The sequence below is a fragment of the Neovison vison genome, chromosome 3 (assembly GCF_020171115.1).
Source record: "Neovison vison isolate M4711 chromosome 3, ASM_NN_V1, whole genome shotgun sequence".
Classification (NCBI taxonomy): domain Eukaryota; kingdom Metazoa; phylum Chordata; class Mammalia; order Carnivora; family Mustelidae; genus Neogale; species Neogale vison.
Window position 1 is genome coordinate 26777034 of NC_058093.1, and position 25561 is coordinate 26802594.

General features: G+C 41.4%; 1 protein-coding gene across 1 annotated transcript in view; it reads left to right on the forward strand.

The window, feature by feature from the left end:
• Positions 1 to 3067: 3067 nt before the first annotated feature.
• XRCC5 (X-ray repair cross complementing 5) overlaps positions 3068 to 25561 on the forward strand; it is an 87025-nt gene continuing 64531 nt past the window's right edge. Inside the window, exons 1-8 of the mRNA XM_044241568.1 lie at positions 3068 to 3199; positions 7130 to 7243; positions 10644 to 10827; positions 11664 to 11712; positions 12763 to 12885; positions 16030 to 16221; positions 20839 to 20953; positions 22870 to 23008. Of these exons, the coding sequence (XP_044097503.1) occupies positions 3179 to 3199; positions 7130 to 7243; positions 10644 to 10827; positions 11664 to 11712; positions 12763 to 12885; positions 16030 to 16221; positions 20839 to 20953; positions 22870 to 23008 (937 nt within the window). The 5' untranslated portion in view covers positions 3068 to 3178. The remainder of the gene's footprint in view (positions 3200 to 7129; positions 7244 to 10643; positions 10828 to 11663; positions 11713 to 12762; positions 12886 to 16029; positions 16222 to 20838; positions 20954 to 22869; positions 23009 to 25561) is intronic.

The window sequence follows — 25561 nt, forward strand, 5'->3', positions numbered from 1 at the left end:
AGCCAGCTGAGGACAAAGCACAAGCTGACACCCAACAACAACTTACCCCATCCCTCCCCCGCTCACCCCTAGGTGTGTTGTCTTTGGCATTCCTTGGGAACTCCTGGCTGTCCTAAAGCTAAGGGAAGGCAAAACCAAAGGTTAACCATAGAGATCATGCCCAAGAGGACATGATCTCTCCCTTAGTTTATAAATGTCTTAGTGTTTTACGAGAAAAAAGTATTCTTAACCATAGCCCATCTTCCAGAGACCCATAGACTCAATTTCCTGGGGCCCTAACATCACCCACCCATCCATAATGATATGGGAAACAAAGGTAAAGGGGAACATAAATAAAATAAAATTTCCTTATAACCTGCAGCCAAGGACTTGTTTCTGCAGCCAATAATGTTTCTCCAGGAAGCTCCCAACTGTCTTACTGTTAATGCTTACTAGAGGGAAAAACAGCCTTCATTTGACAATGGCAAGGCCTCCAATACCTTGTAGGTCTTCTTTAGCATCTCAAAGTTTTTTTGAAAAACTTTTTCCTTCTGTCCTCCAACTCCCAAGTACATTATCAGTCACCCCTCACAACCCTGGTGGTGCCCAAGGGTCCTGTCCACGTGCTTTAATAAAATAACCTTTTTTTGTATCAAAGACATCTCAAGAATTCTTTGTTGGCCATCAGCTCTGGATCTAACCTACACACATTCAAAAACTACATCACAGTCATAGTGACTTAGAAATCTGAAATGGCTTCCCTTGTATATCAGGACTTTGGAGAGGTGTTATGTTTTGTTTTGTTTTTCATCAACATGAAACATACAAATTTCCTTCACCATAGTGAATTTTACTATTTTGATTTACCTCTTATATAGATAATTTATAAAAAAAAATTTGAGTTTTAAAAGAACTCCTTGGGTTTGAGTCAAAAGCTTGAAGTGATGTGACATGGGCCAGGAACGACCAATCAAGAAATAATTCTTGAGACATTTTCCATACAAAGAAGTGTTCTGAGGGGTGCCTGGTGTGGCTCAGTTGGTTTGCTGTCTGACTCCTGAATTCAGTTCAGGTCCTGATCTTGGGGAGGTGAGCTCAAGCTCTGTGTTAGGCATGGAGCTTGCTTAAGATTCTCTTCCTCTCTCTCTGTTCCTCCCTCCCTCCTCTCTCTTCCTCCCCCCACAAAAAAAGAAGGTGTTTACTTCTTTAAAATTTTAATTAATTAATTAATTAATTTTTAAGAAAGGCAGACTGCCACATACAGCACCTCATCTGGATATGTCTGGAGTCTTGGAAGCTTGACTACCCTACCTTCTCCTACAAATGGACCCTGAGAGCTTTTTTGGAGGTTCTAGCAGAGGAGCGCAGCTCCTTGTACGCCCTTGACTGAAGAATGGTCCTCTCTTGCATCTGGGAAGGTCATCCTCTTCGACTGAGCAGGCAGTTTTGGGAAGCAGGAACGTGGTGTGGTGAGGGAGGAAGGGGATACCTGCATAGCAAGCCAGATCAGCTTAATCAATCCTGTCCATCAATGGGGTGACAGATGTCGTAGCCAGATCACCCTCACATCCCTATTTTTAAAAAAGATTTTTATTTATTTGACACACACACACACACACACACACACACACACACCACAAGCAGTGGGAGCAGCAGGCAGAGGGAGAGGGAGAAGCAGACTCCCTGTTCAGCAAGGAGCCCAACACCAGGCTGGATCCCAACACCCTGGGATCACTACTGGAGCCTAAGGCAAACAGACGCTTAATCAACTTAGCTACCCAGGTGCTCCAAGATGGTGTTTTTATTAAACCCTGGGGAAAGAACCTGTGGGTAGAAAGAGCGGCCCAGGCATTGTGAGGAGCTATTCATTATATACTTTTAAGGTGGGAGGAAGGGTAAAGACAAAGGAAGTTTCCAAAAAGGGATTTTTCATATATTAAATGATACATGTTTGCAACCATCCCCCAAGCACCAATATACACCTGTAGGGTTTCAGGACTGAGGGTTTACTAAACAGTAATAAATGACCTTTTCCTAACACTACCTAGCCCTTTCAAGGTCCTGGAAACCTTGCTTCCAAAATTCTTTAGAGACTTATGCTACTCCTAGTCCCCTCCCAATTTGAAAGTGTATGTAATCAGTCACCTATCACAATCCCAGCTCTTTTTGGCCACGGGTTCTGGCCCTGTGCTTTAATAAATCAACTTTTTTGCACCAAAGACATCTCAAGAATTCTTTCTTGGACTGGGGTCTGGGTCTCACGTACCCACATTCAAAAACCCCAACCATTTTTTAAAAAAATTATTTATTTATTTATTTGACAGGCAGAGATAACAAGTAGGCAGAGAGAGAGGAGGAAGCAGGCTTCCCCTGAAGAGAGAGCCCGATGTGGGGCTTGATCCCAAAACCCTGGGATCATGACCTGAGCCGAAGGCAGAGGCTTCAACCCACTGAGCCCACCCAGGTGCGCCACCCCAACCATTTTTTAAACTAGCGAGCCCTTCAGGCATTATGATTGATCACCGCCGCCTCTAGAACATTCCCTAGATTGGACTTCCAAATTAAATCCTTAAGTATTAATGCTTAATATCCTTCCTTCCAAACTGGCGACGCTTCAAACTATTGGGAGATCCTTCTTAGGTGTTGTTCTGTGCCTCGTCCTCTGCACATTGTCCTGTGCACATTTCATTTCCTCTGCAAAGGAAGGAATCGATCCCACTATTGACAGCCTGGAAAACTGTTCTTTCGGCCGTTGGTTCCAATGCCATCGCGTCTGCGAAGCCTTTCTCTATCCTCCCTTTTCGGAAACAAACAAACAAACAAACAGGCTTTTAGAGAAGATAAGGGACTTTCTGGATTCATATTCATACTCATGGAAATCGAACTCCAGAACTCTGACCCTGGTGTTGGTGATCTCAACACCAGGAAACGGAAACGGTTTCCGTGAAGTCAATTGCTCTAATCTAGCTTTACAGACCCGAGCAACTCACGGTCCACAAACCCCTTACGGGGGTGGGGAAGTGTGTGGCTGGGACACGCAGGGACTACGCATGCTCAGGCGTCCAGTTTCCCCGCCCTTTCCAGGTTCCGTGGGAAGCGGCTCTTTTTACGACGCTCGGGCTCCGACTCTGCGGGACCTCAGTAGCGGCGCTCGGGGTTCCCGCCCGGAAGAGGCGGCAGCGGAACCGGCGCACCCAACATGGCGCGGCCCGGGAATAAGGTAGAGAGAGCGTGGGTTTGGGCCTTGCGGATGCAGGGGATCCGGAGAGGGTGGTTCGGGAGCAGGAATCGTGGGATCACGGCGGGCCACCGCTGGGTCCAGAGGGCCGGCCGCGCAGGGACAACCCGAGGATCTGGAGTCCGGATACCTGAATTTGAGCCTCGCCCACTCCCCATTCACCCCGCCTCCTTAGTCCTCCCAACCTCTCACTCCCTCTTCACCTCCTCATCCCCCCCACTCTCCTTGCTCCGCCTGCCTCCTTTCTTACTCTCGTAGTCCACCCTTCTCTTCCATTACTTCCTCCACCTCCTCCGTTTCTTTTGAGCCTGGGTTTTTAGAATCTATAGGAGAATGAAAGTTAGCTTTGGTAGACCCCTACCCACAGATTTGTAAAACTTCAGAGAGGGACCGTGAGTAAAATACGTTATCTTTTTTTTTTTTAAAAAAAAGATTTTGTTTTTATTTATTTGACAGAGATCACAGGTGGTCAGAGAGTCAGGGAGAGAGAGAGGAGGAAGCAGGCTCCCTGCTAAACAGAGAGCCTGATGTAGGGCTCGATCCTAGGACTCTGGGATCATGGCCTGAGCCTAAGGCAGAGGCTTTAACCCACTGAGACACCCAGGAGCCCCTAAAATACGTTATCATAAAATGTAAAGCGGCATGTTATTATCCCTATCATAATCTAATATTTCACATTTATCGAAAGCTTATTCTGTGAGGCACTGATCTTTTAGGAAATAGGAAAACGCTTTTCCTATTGCATGTAATCTTCACGACAAGCCCATGAGGTGAGAAGTATTATCCTCAATTTACAGTTGAGAAAAATGAGGCATAAAGAAAGTGAAATGATTATCCCAAGGTTATCCGGTCTCTAAGAGATGGAATTCAGGTTTGAACCCAGGCTGTCTCGTTTCAGAGCTCTACTGTGTTGCTAGGAACCTATGACCCTAGGTCCCAGATTAATAATACACATTATGATGAATTTTTTAAATTATTTTTTTCAATATAGACAAAAAGTGATGGTTGTCTCTGAATGATCACTAGAGGGAAGTGTGTTCCAGAGAATTATTTGTTCATCCAAACATCGAAAGGCTAAGCCCTTTAGTAGGCATCTGGTATAGTTAAGCAAGATAGATGTTTCAGCAACTGATCCCTAGTCCCCACGACTCTCATTGGGAAATGTTGATTAAAGCAATTATGAACATTTGATGTTACTTACCTTTTTGTTCCTTCTGTCAGCTGCTGAAAACATTGCAGCAGCTGTATATGGCTGGTGGACTTGGAGCAAAATTCTAACAGCCTGTATTGTTTCCTTGTGCAAATGAAGAGTTGCTATGCTGCTCAGTTTCCATTTCCTGGTTTTCTTAATGCTGCGGGATAGGAACTTAAATGTATCACATAGACCATTCTTTTGCTTCTAGAAAGAAGTTCTATATGGTAAAACCGTTTGATGGCCATTTTTTTGGTTACTTGATTCCTAGTAAAGGACTTTTATTTCTTTAACTTAGAATTTTCTGGTTTGAAAATAGTTTTCTTTTTTTTTTAAAAAAAAAGTTCTGACTAAGAAGACTTAATCTTCTAACTTAGAGTTTTCTGGTTTACCTTAGAGTTTTCTGGTTAAAACCGTTTTCTGGTATATTAGATAAATGGACGACATATTTTGGGACCCTTACATTTTTTAAGATTCTTATGCTCAGGGCATTGGAACTATGGGGTGTACACCTTATCGTTTGCAAAGGAATTTTGTAGTTTATTATCACCTTTTTTTCAAACATACTATCTTTTCTCCAGAAATCTCTTAGTATTAATGCATTATGTTCTGTGCTTTGTAAACTAGGGAAAAACTTGAAGTCTTTCTTTTCCATGTGTTGTCTGAGGTATAACCAAATTTAGAAATCATCTGTAACTTCTCTCATAGGAACGCATCCAGATTTTCCACCCCCGCTTTTTTTATTAGATAGGCTCCATACCTAGCGTAGAGCCCAATGTGGGGCATGAACTCAAGAGGCTGAGATCAACTAAGAGTTGAATGCTTAACTGACTGAGCCACCCAGGCACTCCAGATTTTTCAAACACTTCTAGAGTCAGGAGATCATTGCTTCAGAAGACCGTGGTTCTTCTATTGATCACTTTTTAAAAAAAAATATTTTATTTAATTATTTGACAGAGTGAGAGATCACAAGGAGACAGAGAGTCAGGCAGAGAGAGAGGAGGAAGCAGGCTCCCCACTGAGCAGAGAGCCCGACACGGGGCTGGATCCCAGGACCCTGGGATCATGACCTGAGTGGAAGGCAGAGGCTTTAAACCACTGAGCCACCCAGGTGCCCCTATTGATCACTTCTTAATGTTATTTTTCTCCATTGTGTGGAGTCATAACAGTCTTCCTGTAACTTCCATCTGTTGATCCATTCCATCTCTCTCTCTCTGACCAGTCCTTTTCTAACACAGCTGTCAAGTATTTGGGAGGAACTATCATGTAACCCTAAATCTTCTCACTTGGCTCAAATATCTAGTTTTTTTCAAATTGTTCCTCACATCCCCTGTTCTGTAGATCCTTCTCGAAACTGTGTATCTCATGTCCTGTTGTAATTAATCTTCATAAGATGTGCTCAGAATTGCTCACGGTTTGTCACCTGTGGTCTGATTAGTACAAAGCACAGGTGAGACTCACTGTCAAAGAACATTAACTCTGGAAAAAAACATGGATCTCATCTAGTCCACCAACTGCTTCCTGCCTGGAATTAACAGTGAGGTTAAGTGACAGTCACCCAGGGACTCAAGGCTAATTGGTAATAAAGGTGGGACTGGATCTCAAATCTCCAGGTTGCTAATCTACTCTTGGTTTTCCTTCCTTGAATTCAATACACTGTTGATACAACCTAAAAACATGAAATAGGTGTGGGGAATGTAGTGCTGTAGCCATGTCATATTGGTGACTCACGTTATAATCCATACTGAAATCTTGGGTTGCCATTTGTTCAGGTCTCCAACTCATATTCATTTGAATTCTGGATGCCAAATGTAAAATTTTGCATGTAACTATTTTATTTTAGTTTGTTTTCCTATTCCCTTAGTCCCTATGTATGCAATTGCTGTCTAATGATTAGGCGTCTCTGTGTTGCCTTACCTCTAAGTCCCCATATTCACATGTTTGAATCCTGTTCTTCTTTAAGGCTTACGCAAAGATCACATACATCCAGAAGGCTTTTCTGCCTCCTTACCCCTCCTTTATCTACTCTACCATCCCCTGCACCAGTCTTGGATAGATGCCCCTCCTGTTTACTCTCTCAGTGCCCACTGCATGCATCTGTCATGGAATATTCTGCCATTATTATTTGTTTGTGTGTCTTTGTCCTCTACTAGGATAGATTTGGTGTCTTAGTCTTCATTTTAGACCCCCGTTTACGAACTGATTCAAATTGATGGGATATAGCATTTCAGTATGTATAGGTTGTAGCTGTCACCTTTTGCCTCAAAAATGCTTCTTCATAACAAGCTACCCCCAAATCAGAGGCTTAGAAAAAAAGCATCTATTCTCATGCTTGTGGCTCTGCACGTCAACTACAGTCTGATGTATTTTGGGGTCCGCTGCACTGGACTTAGCTCTGGTCTGTGGGTTGTTTTTAGGTTTGCTCCCTCTGGGTTTACTCTTGGGCTCAGGCTGAGGAACAGCAGCATCCTGGAGCGTCCTGGCTTTCTGTTTTTCAAAAAATGTTAGGACTATTTAAAGTTTCACTGTCATAAACATTTATATGTCTTATATACATTCTTTAAGTAGAACAGTCCCCCTCCCTCTGTCCTGTAGTCCCTAAGTCTCCTAGAGTACAGACAGGTTCTTTGAGTAAAATAAGCAAAGGCCATACCTGTTTTTCTTTTTATTTTTAATGACCATTATTAACATTTTCTCACTCTCTGGGACATTATTTCTAGGCAGCTGTTGTACTATGTATGGATGTGGGCTCCGCCATGAGTAACTCCCTTCCTGGCGAAGAGTCCCCATTTGAACTAGCAAGGAAGGTGATGACCATGTTTGTGCAGCGACAGGTAAGTTTTGAGCTTATAACTCTTGTTTTAACTGCTTTTTGTCTCCACTTAGTAACACAAGATACCAGCCTGCTTATGATGTCCAGCCTCAGTATTTTTGGTACTTTATATTTTTTCAATTTTTTTTTTTTGGAGAAAGGACATGAGCCAGGGAGGGGCAGCAGGAGGAGAGGAAGAATCCCAAGCTGACTCCATGCTGAGCACAGGGCCCAGCACGGGGATCCAGAGATCATGACCTGGAGTGAAATCAAGAGTCTGATGCTTAACTAACTAAGCAACCCAGGCACCCCGAACCTCAGTGTCTTGGGATTCTGAGGAGTTTTTTTAACATATACTTATGTACAAGTCCAACTACCACTAGAGCCTGACATTTTTTCTTGTTTGTTTTGGCCCCTCCATTAGATATTATAGTTTTTTATCAGAAACAAGGCAAAATAAAAATGTTTACAAATAGTCTCTAGAGCCAGGCGGCCCGGGTTTGCTCCGTCATGACATTTACTAACCTCGTGATTTTAATTAAGTACTTCGCTACTTTGTGCCTATTCCAAGTAACCTTTTGCTGATAACACATTATCCCAAAACTTAATGTCTTAAATTACTTTTTTTTTTTTTTTTAATTATCTCTCCTGGTTTTAAGGGATGGCTGGGTGGCTCAGTTTGGCTTCTTGTGGTTGCTTATGCAAGGGCATTCAGATGTTGGCTGGGCTGAATCACTTGAAGGCGAAACTGAGCTGGACGCCTAAGGTGGCTGGCTCACCCTCATGGCTAGAAGTTAAATCTTCTGTCTGGGGCTGTCCATCAGAACCCTTGCATGTAGTCTTCCCATGTAGTTTGGGATTCCTACAGGGTGGCGGCTGGTTCTAAGAAGGAAGGTTCTAAGAGTGGTTATTCCAAGACACCTGCCTGTATGGCTTTTTATGACCTAGCTTTAGAAATCCAAGAAGGTCATTTCTGCTGTTAGCAGCCAAACAAGTCACTTAGACTAGCTCACATTCAGGGGGGTCAGGAATGGGATGAATAAGACTCCCCTGTTGATTTCTGTCCCTTCTTGGTATGACTGCTACTTGTCCTAAAGCCATGAAGTTCTGCCTTATTCAGTGGCAGCTCCTACTCCTCCTGGACACCTCCATTGTTTCTTCTGGGTGCTGCCCTTTTCACTAGGCACTATGACATCCCACCTGGCACCCTTGATTTTAACAAATTTTGATGACCTGGAGCCCTCGATGTGTCAAGAAGAGAATGCCTCTAACCCCATTCCTAGTTTTAGTAATTTGTGTTATTTGCATTTAAGTAATGGTCCTATGTCTCAATGTGTAGATTTTTTTAAATTTGTTTTTTATTTTATTTATATATTATTACTATTTTTTAAGTAGGCTCCTTGCCTAATGTGGTGTTTGAACTCACAACCTTGGGATGGAGAGTTGCATGCTCTACCAACTGAGCCAACCAGACGTCCCTAGACTTTTTTTTTTTTTTAAAGAGAAGCCGTTCTTGCACTTTTTCTTTTCGGTTCTGCCTCTTCCTTGGGAGTCTGAATCTGGAAGGCTGGGTAATAGCACTTGGTGCCTGTTTCCTGCTGCATTCAAAATTTCCTTCCCTTTCCTGGCTGAGATTTTGTTGTTGAGCAAGATTACTTTGCTTTAGGATGAAGTCTTGTCCAGGACAGAGGTAGAATTCTAGTTGGGCTGCCCCATTGCTGGACATGTTTGAACCTCAATAACTAGGATTTTTTTTCTACCTGGTGCAACTGGGAATTGTATCTGGAATTATTAGCATGCTGGGTACTTTAAGAGACCAAAGAATAATAAAGAATGATAGAATTCCATCCTCTTCCCAGGCAGCATTCTTCCCATTGATGGAAAAGTCTTAGGTTAGGTAGGTGGGAACAGGACTGCCTTTTGTGTCAGATATTGTTTTTTATTTTTACATTTTCTTATGAACTGTTTCAGGGCACCTGGGTAGCTCAGTTGGTTAAGGGTCTGCCTTTGTCTCAGGTCATGATCCCAGGATCCTGGGATTTAGTCCCAAGTCAGGCTCCCTGCTACTCCCTCTCGTCCCCACTCCTTCTCTCTCTCACTATCTCTTTCACTATCTTTTTCTCAATAAATAAATAAATTCTCTTTTTCTCAAATAAATAAATATTAAAAATAAAATAAAAATAATTAAAAAGAAGAAATGATTCATAAGAGGCAAATACAGAGAATAATATAATGAAAGCTATTTTTCCATTATCTAGCACTATACACTACTTAAGTTCTGCCACATTTGATTGATTTCTTTTTCTTTTTTTCTTAAAAATAGTTACAAATAGGGGCCCCTGATTGGCTCAGTCATTAAAGCTTCTCGGCTCAGGTCATGATCCTGGGGTGCTAGGATGAAGCTCTGTGTTGGTCTCCCTGCTCAGCAGGGAGTCTGCTTCTTCCTCTGCCCTCTCCCTGCTCGTTTGTGCTCTCTCTCTCAAATAATTAAGTAAAATCTTAAACACAGACACACACGCACACACACACAGAGAATAATTACAGATTAAACTTGAAGCACTCTGTATATCCCTTCCCAGTTTTCTCCTTTCCTCTTTTCCTCAGAATTTGCAGTAATTACTATGCATATTTTATACTTTTGGATGTTAAGCATATTCATAAATAATATTTAGTATCATATAAAACTTACAAAAATTTGTGTAATGTTTTTATATGGTACATATAATTCGGCAACTTATTTTTTCCCAACCTTATGTTTTTAAGATTTACTCATCCTGATAAGCATGCACAAATTTATTCATTTTTTCACTGAGGTGTAATATTTTGTTCTATAAGTATTCTGTAGTGTGTTTTTGCATTCTATGGATGGGTAGTTAGTTCGTTTCCACTTCTCTCCTGTTATGAACAGTGTCCAAGTGAACTCTCTTGAAGTGGATGTTTGTGTCCTTCTCTTCTTGAGTACATATGCAAGAATTTCTCTATGGTATATATACCTGTGAGTGAAACTGCTGGGATACAGGACATGAACCAGCAGTTATTTTTCTAATCCTCTGGAAAATTGAAACCTTGAGTCATCATTCCAGAAGGATAGATTAAAATAATTTCAGATTATCCATAATTAATTTTCATTGAGAATTAAAGTCTGATTTGGCTGGACGACACCAAGAGCAGTTACCAGTCTCTACTCCCCTATGTCCAAATTCTGTTGAAATGAATGATAGGATCTATACTCAGTGAAAGTCTTCTTAGAGGCTAGGAATTGTCTATCATCATCCCGTGGACCATCTGGCCTAGTGTTCTGTTGTTGACAGTGACCCCAGGGACATGCCATAGGTATGGTTGTCTTACTCCCTGAAGGTTAGGTATCCAGTGGCTTCCAGGTGGTACTCAATGATTCTTAACCTTTTAACGTTCTTCTCTAGGTGTTTGCTGAGAGCAGGGATGAAATTGCTTTAGTCCTTTTTGGTACAGATGGCACCAAGAATGCCCTTGCTGGTAAGGATCAGTATCAGAACATCACAGTGCACAGACACCTGATGCTACCAGATTTTGACTTGCTGGAGGACATTGAAAGAAAAATCCAACCAGGTTCCCAACAAGCTGACTGTATCCTTTTTCAATCAGAGAAGACTCTTACGAAATTTCCTTTAAACTGGGGAATCATAATCTAGTTTGGTGAGGCTCCCTAGAGTCTCAGCTCGAGAATATGGATGTTTTTGGCTCTAGGAACATGGAGGTGGTGTATGTTAGGATTTAATGTGAAATTAATCAGTTTGGATTGGGCCCTTCAGTCACTTACCCTTTCACTCTGTTAGTGATACTGGGGACTTGGGAAGTACCATAAGGGAAAGATACCTGTGGGTATATTTGTCTATTGATATGTGCAGAGGGATTGGTGGTGGTGATGGTTAGAGATGTTTGGATGCAGAGAAGATAATAGTAGAATAAAGCAGTAGTGTTCTCAATGCTTTCCTGGACAGAGGGTATTTTTGTTGCAAAAATCATCTAAATATATATTTAGATAAATGGTATCTAAACCGAGATTTGCAATTTCTTCCACAGATGCTATGATTTTAAGGGCTTACTCTTACTTTTGTAAACAGTAATGGTATCCCTGGTCACTGGGAGGTGTTCTTGTGCTGAGTGACTTGCAAATGCTAAATTATACCTCACTTCATCTTTAAGAGCAGACTGTAATCAGCACAAATGAATTTAGAGATAGTAAAATGGCTTCATAATTTTTGTCTCCATAATTGGGAATATGGTAGATTACCTTCCAGATAAACTTTGGAAGAAGGGCAATTTGGCAAGTACTTTTAAATCATCACAGAGTCAGCCCAGAGTCCACAGTTTCAAGCCCTGTGGACCTCACTGGAAAGAAGTTGCGTGTTCTTGGGATAAAGGGACTCTTTAGTGCTATCTTCTGCCCTTAACTAGCCAAGTCCTGGATGCACTCATTGTGTGCATGGATGTGATTCAAAAAGATACTGTGTAAGTGTCTCAATTGAAGAGAGGTGGAAATGAGCTTCTCGGCTAAAATTACATGTTGATGTATTCTGTGTGTTGTGTGATTTCATTGTAATTGAGCTGCATGTTTGTGTGGCTAAGGAAACATTTGATAGAATTCAGTGGTCCAGTTCGCCCTTTATTTTTTAAGTTTAAAAAGAGGAAGGGCTATAGTTGATGAGAATGTCTCTGGGAGAAATAAATGTTTGGCTTATTTCAAGTTTCTTTCTTATTTGACTTAAGTTAATTACCAGGAACTTAAAAAAAAAAGTTAGATGGTATTGTTCCTAATCTTGCTGAATTAAATGCATGAGACTAATATAATACCGTATGTTAACTAACTGGAATTAAAATAAAAACTTAAAAAAAAATTTCAAAGTTGTAGTATTAAAACAATTAAATTTTTTTAAATTAAAATTTTTTAAATTAAAAAATTTTTAATTAAATTTTAATTCATTACTTGTTTAATTGCTGTGCCTTTAAAATGTGGGTCTTTGAATATATACACACCCACCCATCCCTTGACTGTTAGGAAGAACATTTGCACAAAATCTGGGGCCTAGATTTGTATTATCATTTCTCAATCTCTTTACATTTTGTGTAAAGTCCTGCCCCTGGCCCTGTGAGTGGAATCTGACCAGGGTATTTGGAAAGTGAACCCTTGCAAGGCTGATGTAGTTCCTGGGAGAATTCCCTGTTTACATTTTGGCTAAGTGGAGGCTGGAAAAGGGATCCTTTCTAATCACAATGACCACATCATTAACTGAAAAGTTAGAGTTCAAAAATCAGGGATTTAATATTTCCATATTGCTCAAAAATTTTGATTATATGTTTCATAGGTTGTAGTTACTTGATTATATGTTAGTAGGAACTTAACTGAGCATCAATGATACGTGGGATTCTAGAATATAATCACATTTGTTAACTATCTAGATTAGTTTCTTAGCCTCTTTCTGCTCGTTGACCAAGTACATTTGAGTTTGTGGGTAGAAATTCAAGAGAATGATTTCTTATTGTAATAACTCTCTCTTTTAGAGGAAAGAAGTTTGAGAAGAGGCATATTGAAGTGTTCACTGACCTCAGCAGCCCATTCAGCAAAGATCAGCTGGATGTTATAATCCATAACTTGAAGAAATTTGGCATCTCCCTGCAGTTCTTGTAAGACCATGAGAATAATGTCTGAAGACCAGTCCTGCACTCCCATAACACAGGGAGTGGCGCCCCTTTCTGGAGTGCTTGGTTCCCAGGAGTCTCTCTGTGCTTAGAGTGGAAATATGCCAGATGACTGACTTCAGCAAACGTTCACGAGAGTACCCGCTGTTCCAGGAACCCTTGAGTTTTAGTGATGAAGGGATGAAAGTCACAATGAAATGGGAATTTAGCTCAGTAGCAGATTGTTTATTGGCTCTTCTTAGACTCAAAGAACTGAGGAAACTTTTGAGGATAGTCGGGTTTCTCCCCTGCCTATGTAGAGGACTTTATCCAAACAATTCCCAGATTGGTGGTTTCTTTTGCTCAATAGCTCTAGAGTACTCTTATTTTGCAGGCAGGAGCTGTTTTTAGGGTAGAGACAGATCTCAACATGAGAATCATTTTAAACACGTAGAATGTTTATCTCTAAGTCTTTTTCAAATCTAAAGGATATGCACATGTATGTAAAATGTAATTTGCTTTCATGTATTTAGAAATGGGGTATGCAGATTCCAGGCAAAAATGTTCAAAGAAGGGGTGCCTGTGTGGCTCAGTCAGTTAAGCCTCTGACTCTTGATTTCGGCTCAGATCACGATCTCAGGGTGGTGAGGTTTAGCCCTGCACTGGGATCTGTGCTGAGCCTGGAGCCTGCTTAAGATTCTCTCCATCCCTCAGCCTCTCCCCGCCCCCCCCCCCAGCGCTAGCACACACTTTCTCTCTCTCTTAAAAAAAAAAAAAAAAAAATTCACAAAATATTTCACCATTTATTGCAAGACAGAAACTCTCCTTGCCCAATAACTCGAATGCTCTGCCCTATCCCAAGCATTTACTTTATCTTCTGTCCCTAATAAGAAAGTTGTTTTTTTTTTTTTACCACACTGATCATTCCTGCTGCATTTGAAACTTGTCTTATCTTGTCCTATTTTTGGTGAAAGCAGAGTGATGGTATAGGATGTTGACTTATTAGTCTTCTGGGGACACTCATTTTCCAGATTGAGAGCTATACCGGGAAGTCTCCAGCTTAGAACGGTAAGCCTTTGGCTTCTTTGAAAGGCCTGCCGTGGGGAATTAAGAACCTCTCTTGCATGTATGTACCTCTTAAGACTGCAGAGGGGCATCTTTTTTCTGTAGAACTGTAGAAAAATAGTTCAGAGTAACCCATCAAACTGATACTTGTTAAGATAGTACTTCAGAGAAATTAAGTGCTTTTTAAGTGACACTTCTCTTCGTATTGAGTTGAGGTTTTCACAGTACTTCAAAAGCCCTGCCTGGCTCCTCTTCCCTGTTCATAATTTCAGGATGTCTTTACATGGTTGAAGCCTATTGCACTTCTGTCAAAGTCATTGGAAAGGGCTTTTTTGCCTGAGTGATACTGTAAAGTGTGTCGAAGAAGGAATATAGCCTTGTCGTCTATCTCTGCTTAGTTGACAGGTTGCATTTTTTTCTTTGGGCATTACGCTCTATTCCTATGCTATAAATCTCCAGCATAACAAAGTGAAGTTTCTGGTTTTATTGTTTTATGTACCCCAGATATGACTGCTTGTTCCAGTTGGAATAGGCCCAAGCAGCACTGAGTTCTGAGCAGGCTCATCTCATTCCTTGGACCTTGTTTTAGTTTCTTCTGTTGGCTGTTGTGAAAGTGTCAATGTGGTCAAAAGCAGAGTAGGAAGAACTGTTACTGTAACTTCTTTTTGTTGGAGAGCTTCCTGACTCTCGATTTTCATCTCACTCCCCTCTTTGTTCAGGTTACGGTGGTAGAAACAGCAGTGGCCTGGTACAGGACCTGTGTGCCATACACCGCTCCCTGGAGGCTCTTTATCCAGTAGGTCCCACAGGACATCTGTGCCTGTCATGCGGAGTGCATGTAGAAAACATTTAAACAGGGAGCATTATTTTAATTATAGCAAATCAAATAGTAAAGAAATTACCTTAAAAATAACCATCCACATGGGCGTGACCAGTAGGTGATGCTGAGTGAACTGAAACGTCTCTTCTTTGGGTTTCAGGGGGAGTGAAGTGATACGCTGCCTTGGAAAGAACTTTATCTTTTGATCAGGGGACAGTCTTTGCTGTGTCACTCACTGGCTGTGTGGCTTGGCCAGCTTGGTTCGCCTCTGTAGCTTCAGTTGCTTTTTAGGACGTGGAGATAGAAATCTCTGTCCACTTAGAAGGATTAAATGAGATTATTTACATGAAAGCATTTAGAAAGTGCCATATATAGTATTACCATAAAATGTGTTTGGTTGGTTGATTTTTCATTTTGTATATTGATTATTGAATCTCTGTGACTGGTAATCGCAATCTAGTTTTAGTCTCATTTCAAACAACTGGAGTGTGGAACACAAGAACAAAATTGGTTTTCCCTATTTCCAGCAATTAAGTGATGTCAATATGGGAATTCTAGATCTACAGTAATAAAGGTAACATGTATTTAAGTATTTTGTACACATTCTATCATTTAATTCTTCATAATAACATCAAGGGATCATTAAAGGCTATTTTATTTTATTTTTTATTATTCTTTTTGGCTGCCTAGACTAGCGCCCACCTTTTTCTAGGTGCCTCATGGCACAGCTGAGAGCCAACATCTTCTTAGTCCCCAGGCTACCACTGCTACCTGGCTTGTCTGAATTTATGACTGATGCCTAGAGCATTAGATACTCAGTCCATTCCTCTTTGGTAGTAGAGCTGGACAGTGTGTGCTCAAATGCGTTCAGAGACGATGTGGAGGAAGTCAGTCAGAGATTGAAGCCAGCGAGAAGGCACATGGAGACAACATGGAGACAGTGAGAGGGTCAGGTAGTCCTTAACGTGGTTGAGACTGGATCCAGTCCTCCTAAGGCATGTGCAGCCCTGCACTTCCAATTATTTGGTTATGTAAACCAACGAATTCCCCCCTTCAGCAAACCAAAAAGGCCTCAGTCACTTGAAACTAATAGAATATTGACTAAGTTCAGTAAGTGCCATCTGACAGGTGAGAAATTTAAAGCTCTGATGACCGACATGCCCGTTTTGTCATAGCTAGTGATCCACAGTCACAGGATTGGAGCCCAGCTTATTTCTTGACTTCAGAGCTTGTCTTCTTAACTACTGCTGATTTTTTCCTGATAGTTTGCCTTTCCCCGTTGGCAAGGAGGATGGAACTGGGGACAGGGGAGATGGGAACTCACGCTCAGACCACCATGGACCCTCCTTTCCTCTAAAAGGAATTACTGAGCAGCAAAAAGAAGGTATTCGGATGGTGAAAAAGGTGATGATGTCTTTAGAAGGTGAAGATGGGCTAGATGAAATTTATTCCTTCAGGTAAGAAGTGAAAACATTGATTGCAACTTTCAATAGTGACCATGTAAATTTCTCTTTTGATCGGGGCTCCCTAATTAGCTACTCTTGAATTAGCTGCCATTATTCAATAAATGTTCTGACTTTTACTGAAGAAACAGTGCACCAACCCCCTATCCCCTTTTCTGTTTGTGTGGTCAGAACAAGACTTCTGGTTTATTTTCAGGACATTGTGTTTGAAGTTTGGAAATGTATAGATACCGCAAAAGATTTAACAAATCAAAATGTAAAAGATGAGATAGTAGATTTCTTCTTTATGCCAAGTTTGGGGCACAGTTCGTGGGCCCTTTCTTTTTATTCACCTGAAAAATACATTCCTAAATCTGAAAAGTGGTTTCAGATCTGAAATGGTATCCTCTTAATCTCTGATTTAGATTTTAAGAGATGGCATACTTAACTGTAATAGACTTTTTTTCTTTAAAAGACTTTAAAAAATTTTTTTGGTCAGAAAATAGTTTGTTCAGACAAAACAAAACAAAACATCCAAAATATAGTGAATTTATAATCTATATCTTTTATGTGGGTTTTGTAAAGGCAAAACAATTTTAAAAATGTGAAATCCTTGAAGTACTGATTAACAGTAAAGCAAACTGCCTTTGCAACCTTTCAGTTAGAGACAATGGGAGAGACTGTGTTAGTCTCCATGTTAGTATTCTTGGTTGGAATTGGACATGGATTTATTCTGAGCAAAGAACCCAAGAAGGTTTGAGGAGCCTGACTTGGGAAAAGTAGCAGTAGAACATTGTATAGTATGGCTTGTGGAATTTCATGTTCTGCAGGAGAGTACTACTTAATTCCTGTTCAATAAACACACAAAATACAGGCATTTTGAGCAAAGTTCTAAATTGAAATAAAAGTTCAGCAATTGAGATATTTTTGAGTAGTTAGGTGATACATACCCCAATTTTTTTCTCAGCTATAATTTTGAAATTTTTATATTTTTAATATATTACAAGAAATACAAACAGTAATCCTGATTTTCTAAATACATACACCCTTGAAAAACTGTTCTTATATCTAGGTCCATGGTTTTCTTGAAAAACTGTAGGTAATGGGAATTTTAGAAATTGAATTGTAGTTTCCATAGGGGTTGGAAAAGGAATCAGTAAGAAATCCTGTAAAGTGATGTTTCTTATCATAATACGTGTTCTTACTGTACTGTGCGCAGATATGTGCTTCTAACTTCTTTATTTCAAATTTGGACATGGCTTGCTCTGATATCAGACTATAGGTCTTAAACTAAGAAATTCACCATGACGTGATAAATAAAAATTGTAGGCCTAAACAAATTAATGTTTAAAAAGTTTATTTTCCTGTATCATAGCTGGGAGGTGTTAGGGTCCGTGATCAAAGGAACGAGACTGATACAAAGCGAAGGTCAAGCAAAACTTTATTTCGCGCCAAGCATCAGGAATCAAACGACCGGGGCGCCTGGGTGGCTCAGTGGGTTGAGCCGCTGCCTTCGGCTCAGGTCATGATCTCAGGGTCCTGGGATCGAGGCCCGCATCGGGCTCTCTGCTCGGCAGGGAGCCTGCTTCCCTCTCTCTCTGCCTGCCTCTCCATCTACTTGTGATTTCTCTCTGTCAAATAAATAAATAAAATCTTTAAAAAAAAAAAAAAAAAAAAAGGAATCAAACGACCGGTCAGAGCTACCTCTTACGAAAAGGCGGTGACGATGATCCCAACAAGGTCACTTCCAAGAAGGCCACTCTGGACGAGGCCACTCTAGATGACGCTGCTGCTCCGCAGATGAGGCCGCTCCATGATTGGAGCTATTCCCAAGAAGAGGCCACTCCCAAGACAAGGCAACTGCTCAATGAAGTTGCTCCCCGGACAAGGCCGCTCCCAAGAAGAGGCTGTTCTGGACAAGACCACTTCCTGGATGAGGCCACTCCCAATGACGAAGAAGCAACAAGGACAACCTGGATGACACAGATTCTGCTCCCCACGATGCTACTCTGACCAGGCTTCCACCCGGAGGAAGCCACCACTGCGGACAAGGCCACTTGTGGTTCGGGGTGGCGAGGCATTTTGCGGCGAGGCTGCTGGTGTCTAGGGGCCGTTGGCATCTCAGGGCTGCTTGCGCCTCGAGACCGCTGGCATCTAGGGGCTGCAGGTGTCAGGACCGCCGACTGCTGGCTTCCAGGGGCTGTAGGCATCAGGACAGCTGGACCGCTGGGGTCTCGGCAGCTCGCCGGGCTGCTGAAGGCAGGGCCGCCGGAGGCTACAGGCTGCAGGTGGCGGCTCGGGGCTGCGGAGGCAGGACCACCGGAAGCTGGAAGCTGCAGGCGGCTGGAGACTGCAGGCGGCGCTGGGGGCCGCGGGAGGCGGGACCGCCGGAGGCGGGGCCTCAGGCGGCTGGAGGCTGCAGGCGAGGCTGGAGGCTGCAGGCGGCGGCTCGGGCCGCCCTGGGCCGCCGGAGGCTGGAGATTGCAAACGCGGTTGTAGCTCTTACAAGAGCTGTTACAGCTCTTCTATTCACCGTTGACTCCCCTGCTCTCCGCCGACTTCCACCGCTCTCCGCACCACTTCACCGCTCTCCGCCGACTTCACCGCTCTCCGCGGACTTCACCGCTCTCCGTACCGCTCTCCGCCGACTCCACCGCTCTCCTGCAGCAGCTCCGCTCTCTTGCAGCAGCCCCCCCTTTGACAGCCTGGCAGAGTAACCTTTATGGGGGTGGTTGAGCCCCGCCCCTACACAGGTGGCCAATTGAATTCCAATTTTCCCAGTGGATATACATATGCCTCACTGATTGGATGTCTCCACTCAGTCTGCCCCACCCTTACATTCAGGGTCCACAAGCAAGTTCCTCTGGGAGGGGCAGACCCTTACAGGAGGGAAATTACCATGTATTGTCCTCACAATTTGAAGATACTTTGATTTGATACAACAGCCATTATCCACATGTGGCTACTTAAATTTGAATACATTAAAATTAAATAAAATTAAAAATTTAGTTCCTTGGTAACTCTAGCCACATTTCATGTGCTCAGCAGCCTTTTGGACAGGCATGGTTAGAAATAGAACATTTCTATAATTGCAGAAAGTTGTACTGGACAGCCCTGGGCCAGACTTGTCCTCATCTAGACTTCGCTTGAGGAGATTCAGGTCTACTGCAGAAATGATCCACTTGTTCTCAGATGTTATGTATTAGATGCTAATTTTTAGAAATTCTCTTGGAGCTGAATTCAAAACTTACAGTGGTTTTACATGTGACTCAAACTAGTAATGTCCTATGGATATGTTAGATCTGTTTCAGACCCCTTCATTCCTCAACAGTCCAAAGCCAAGAAATATCATTAACTTTGTTTATTTGTTTGTTTATTATCATAGACTGGAAGTAGGGTGCCTGGTAGAATATCTACTGTTTGTTATGGATTATTTCTGAAAATTGGAGTCTTTTGAAACCTCTTTGTCCTTAACTCTGAATAATGTCAAATAATTCTCTACCTTTTTGTAGATTTGTTTTGCATTTGCGCCAAGGGAATTGATCTTGGTCTGGATTATATATCCCCCCCTTTTTTTTAAGATTTTATTTATTTATTTGTGAGAAAGAGAGGGAGAGAGAGTACAAGCAGGGAGAGTGGCAGGCAGGGGGAGAAGCAGGCTCCCCAGTGAGCAAGGAGCTGGACGTGGGGCTCAATCCTAGGACCCTGGGATCATAACATGAGCTGAAGTCAGATGCTTAACTGACTGGGCCTCCCAGGCGTCCCTGGATTATATGCTTTGAATGTGTTTGGTCATTGGTTTCTTTCTTAGTGAATATAGGAAATTCCAAGTATTTCCTATAATCTTGTCTATTGTGTTTGATTAGGGACCAGATAAAAATAGAATTGATCCTTATTTATGTTTCAAATAAAGTAACCCTTTACATTGTGTTTGTTACTTCCCAATTCCCCATCCCCGTCCAGTAGAAAACTTGGAGTTAACATGCTTTATCTTAAGACTAAATATGGACTAAATTCCTTTATTCCCTGGAGGATCTTTATTTAACTCTCTCCATTGTATATATATATATATGTACTTTTATTTAAGGTGATTGGAATGAAGTAATAAGTTAGAGAGTTATGAGCAGTGATACTTTGGGATGGGACTCACCCTTTAATATCCTGAAGCCAGGGGTTCTTATATCTAGGTCCATGGTTTTCAGGGAGCTGGTGATCCTTTTAAATTGTGGGCAAACTCTAAGAAGTGTGCTTTTATCATATCTTCAACATGTCCTTGGTCTTGAAAAAATCATTAAGAACCAGGGGCTGAATTGAAAGAGAAGATTGAGTAGGGGAAGAGAGAGATGTTCTTTTTCACCTGTCGGTAATGTAATTCAATTTCTTCCTCCTAAGCCAACTCAGTTGTATTCTGGCTCTCTCCCAACTGGTGGTTGTCATTTTCCTGCCATCCCTTGCTGTTCCTCTCATAATGATAAATGACAATTCGCTTCTTGTTCTGGAAAATTAACTGCATCACCCCCAGCAAGGTTAATGTTTTAAAATTGTTTTTGTTACATGTGTATTTTTTCGTTGTATATATAAATACATATTTTATTAAGTGAGAGTTACATATATGTTTATTTTTTATTTAAGTGAGAGTCTGAGACAACTGTGTGTCTTTAAGAAAATTGAGAAGCGTTCAATTCCTTGGCACTGCACTCTGACCATCGGCTCCAGTTTGTCTATAAAGATCGTGGCTTATAAATCGGTAGGTGGTACTTACACATTTTTAATTTTCAATTTTTAATTTTTAAATTTTTTTTATTTTTAAGTAATCTCTACACCTCGCATGGGGCTCAAATTCACAGCTCCATGATGAAGAGTTGTATGCTCTACTAGCTGAGCTAGCCAGGTACCCCACCCCCCATATTTTTAAAGCAATGCATCAGGCAGGCAAATATGCTTATATAAGGAACTGCCAATTCATTTGTGAGTTATTACTACCATAATTATTGCCTCTCTAACTGTTCTCCCTGTTCATCTCATCTCTCTTTAGCTTTTTTATGTAAAATGCATTTAGGATAGAAAATTTTAAAAATCATCTGTAATCCAGATTGATTCCTTCCTTTCTCTTACTTTTTTTTCTTTTTTGAAAGAAAATGGAATGCATGAAATCATGTCACTGTAGTATCATAGCAGAAATACAGATATACACCAAAGAAGTCCAGAATTTTGAAAACTCAGTCTCACCCAGTTCAGTTATTAATAATCTGGCAGTAACAGCATCTGTGAACTATCAAAAACTATTGACTTGTGACTGTGAAATTGCCTTTTGTAATCTCTGTATATGTGTACAAAACAGTACACTTTCAAAAATAAGTTGCTTTTGGTGATTATTGGTGAAATTGCAGTTTGAGTAGGAGTCTGTGATCTGTGCCTCTGTGTGACCTTTCTTGCCTGTTTTCTTTAAATGAACAAATTAATTACATAGAAACAAGCATCTAAGTGTAGAAAATACACAAAAACGTGTTTATATATTCAAGTAATCTTTTTATATTCAGGGCCTTAATTCTAAAACACATGCTACATCCATGAAAACCTTGGAAGGTGCTACTTTTTTTCAGCTGCCATCAAGGCCTGGAATAGAATACAGTCTTCTCTCTCTCTTTTTTTTTTTTTAAAGGAGATTTTTAAAAAATTTTTAAATATTTTATTTATTTATTTGTCAGAGAGAGAGCAAGCAGAAGCAGGGGGAGCAGCAGGCAGAGGGAGAAACAAATGCCTCGCCGAGCAGGGAGCCCAATACAGGACTTGATCCCAGAACCCTAAGATCACGACCTCAGCTGAGGGTAGATTCTTTTTTTTTTTAAAAAGATTTTATTTATTTATTTGACAGACAGAGATCACAAGTAGGCAGAGAGGCAGGCGGGGGTGGGGGGAGAAGCAGGCTCCTTGCTGAGCAGAGAGCCTGATGTAGGGCTTGATCCCAGGACCCTGAGATCACGACCTGAGCTGAAGGCAGAGGCTTTAACCCACTGAGCCACCCAGGCACCCCTGAAAGTAGATTTTTTTTTTTTTTTTTAAAGATTTATTTATTTATTTGACAGAGAGATCACAAGTAGGCAGAGAGGCAGGCAGAGAAAGAGTGGGAATCAGACTCCCCACTGAGCAGAGAGCCCGATGTGAGGCTCGATCCCAGGACCCTGAGATCACGACCTGAGCTGAAGGCAGAGGCTTAACCACTGAGCCACCCAGGCACCCCTGAAGGCAGATTCTTAACTGACTGAGCCACCCAGGCATCCCTCCTCTTCTTTTTTTTCTAGTTTTCTTTCTGGATTTCCTTATTGAGTTCTGGCTCCTGATAGACGGCTCTCCCTTTCCTCTCTGTTGGAAGACAAGTAACAGTGTGTGGTCGCATTTTAGGAGTATGAAGGTTTTGTATAGAAAATGCTTATGTGTATATAAATAATTAATATTTATATGTGGATTACCTTGGGGGGAAAAATAAATGCAGGAAGAGTTCTGAAATAAGTGAAAATTTCCACAGTTGGCCAGAGCAAACAGAATGGCCTTAGCTAGAGTAATTATTACAGACTTTTTCTTATAAAGCAGAGAATATATGGGGTTTTCATTAGAATCCTGGCTTTACTTGTTTTCCCTTTATTTTTCTTTTTGGAATTTAAGATTATACAGGAGAGAGTTAAAAAGTCTTGGACCGTTGTGGATGCCAGAACCCTCAAGAAAGAAGATCTACAGAAAGAAACCGTTTATTGCTTAAATGATGACAATGAAACAGAGGTCCCGAAGGAAGACACTATTCAAGGTGCGCCTGTGAGAGAGCTGCTTCAGGGCGGTGGGAGGCCGACTTGGGTTTGTGCTGGTAGTGTTGGTGGATGTTTTTCTCAGTTCTAGAGACATGACCACGGGAGGGACCATGAGCTCATCTGTCGGGTCTGAGGCAGGATGGTTCCCAGGATGCACTTGGGTACTCCCTCTGGGATCAACATGTCCTCCAGTGACTAGACTTAATACTTGGTTTTATTTTAAAGTTTGAAACATACTAGCTAAGAGTACTTCTATTAATGTGGCCGAGGCGAGTTTCTTTGTTTACTTCCGTGGTGATTATTCTTCTGAGTGTCAATTTCAGGTCTTGAAGATCTTGCTAGCTCTGCTCCCTTCAGGTAGTTTAGGGGATCAGAAACATTTGTGTCCATTATATGGCTTTATGTTCACAAGGTTGTTTACAGTTGTGCTTCACGTATGATACATTCGATCTGTGTAGTATGTCTGGAGGGCACCTCTCTCCAGAGGGCTTACAAGTTAGCTGAGAGTGTCTTAATTTTCAAGAGCTAAAATTACAAGATACCAAGATGGTTAAGATAGAAGCCAGTCTTTAGGTAAATTCATTGCCAGGCTTTGTGTTAATTTGCAAGCCTTGAAGAAAAGCCTTTCGTCTGTGGCACTAACTCTCAGTGTTTGTGTGTAGTGTGGAGGAGAGTGGTTGTGATTCCTTTCTTTCTCCTGATCGATTATGAGTAGAAAATGTAATTAGTATGCTGCAATCCCTACTAATTCTTTAATTCAGTTCCATATTATAGTGTGGTTACAAAATGTGAATTTTGGAGTCAGATCTGGGTTAGAATCACGCCTCCATCAGTTACTAATCGTATGATCCTCCTTTAATGACTGAAAGAAAGAAGAGGATGTTTAAAGGTATAAGACCAGGAAAGTAGAGGGCTTCTCAGGGACAGCAGGTAGTTGGGCTGGTGTGTCCACCTACACAGTTTAGTACTTGGAAGTGATATCCCGTAGACCGGCCTCCTGAAACAGGCATCACATTCTTGTTTCCGTTTTACAGATGAGAGAATTGAGGCTGAAAGACACTCATTCACGTATTCAGAGTCCTGCAGCTAGCAACGGGCAGAACTCGAACCCAGGACTGCCCTACTTCAGAGTCTGTGTTTCTGCAGACTGTTCTGAATTAGGAAAGGCTTTGAATGACAGGCTGAAGAGTTGATGCTTAATCATGAAAGCAACCTGGAGCTGTTTCTAGTTTGGAGGAAAAGAGTGTCATTGAGACTGTGTATTAGGAAGATTAATATGATGGGGCTAAGGTGCCAGTTCTTTTGGTTGCAAGCAAAAAAACCAAAAACCAAAAACCAAAACCAACCCATCTCTGTTTATTTTAGGCAAAAAGGACATTTATTCACTTATTGCTGGAGCAGTGGAGAGGGAAGAAGTAAACATTGAGTTCAGAGGGCACAGAGGCAGCTTTTGTCTTGTCCCTTGGTGCAGCTACCCACATTCTTCCTTTGCCTCTCCTCCACTCTCTCCCCCCTCTTGACAGACACAGGCCCAGCAGACCTATGTATGCAAAGGAATACGGTTTTATGTTGCAGTCTATTCTGTGCTTTTTGCCATGTGCAAAATTTAGGTACTGATTTTTTTCCTTTCAGTAGATGAACCAGAAAACACAAGACAGGTTTTCTTTTTTTTTTTTTAATAGCTTAGAAATGAGGTTTTTTTTTTAAATTAAATTATTTTTTATAAACATATAATATGTTTTTATCCTCAGGGGTACAGGTCTGTGAATCGCCAGGTTTACACACTTCACAGCACGCTGTTTTAATTAAAATTTTCAAGTTAAAAAATTCAAGTAAGATGTCTCGTGACTGGCAAGAGTTAGGAAAAACATTTGGTTTAGTTACCACTATTAGTCATGTGCCATACATTTCCCTGATAATTTTTTTTTTTAAGGTTTATATATCTATTTGAAAGAGAGAGCAGGAGAGAGAGCACAAGCAGGGCGAGCTGGAGGCAGAAGGAAAAGCAGGCTCCCTGCTGGGCTGGGAGCCTGCTGGGCAGGGAGCCTGATGCAGGACTTGATCCCAGGACTCTGGGATCATGACCTGAGCCAAAGGTAGACACTTAACCAACTGAGCCACCCAGGCACCTCTCCCTGATAATTTTTTGTTGGGGTTTTTGTTTTCATCACCAGCTTTTTAAAAAGACATATATGAAAATACAAATGTGTGTGTTTTTTTTTTAATTAAATGTGTGGCATCAACAGATTAACAGGAACAGATAAACTGGATCACAGATTCTACCCCAAACAAAGAAGTTTCTTTGTTTCTTGGAATAAAGGTGCACATGCTTTTCCTTTCCATTTACCCATTTATCCATATAAGTTTCTTTGTTTCTTGGAATAAAGGTGCACGTGCTTTTCCTTTCCACTTACTGAAGGCCAGATTCCTTGAGATTTGATACTCGTTCTCCCCACTAAATACAGGAGACTGTATATTGAAAGGGTACAGCTTTCCATAGAACAGAGGCCTTGGAACAGGACTGGAGTTATTTTTAAGAAACTAAGAGCCTG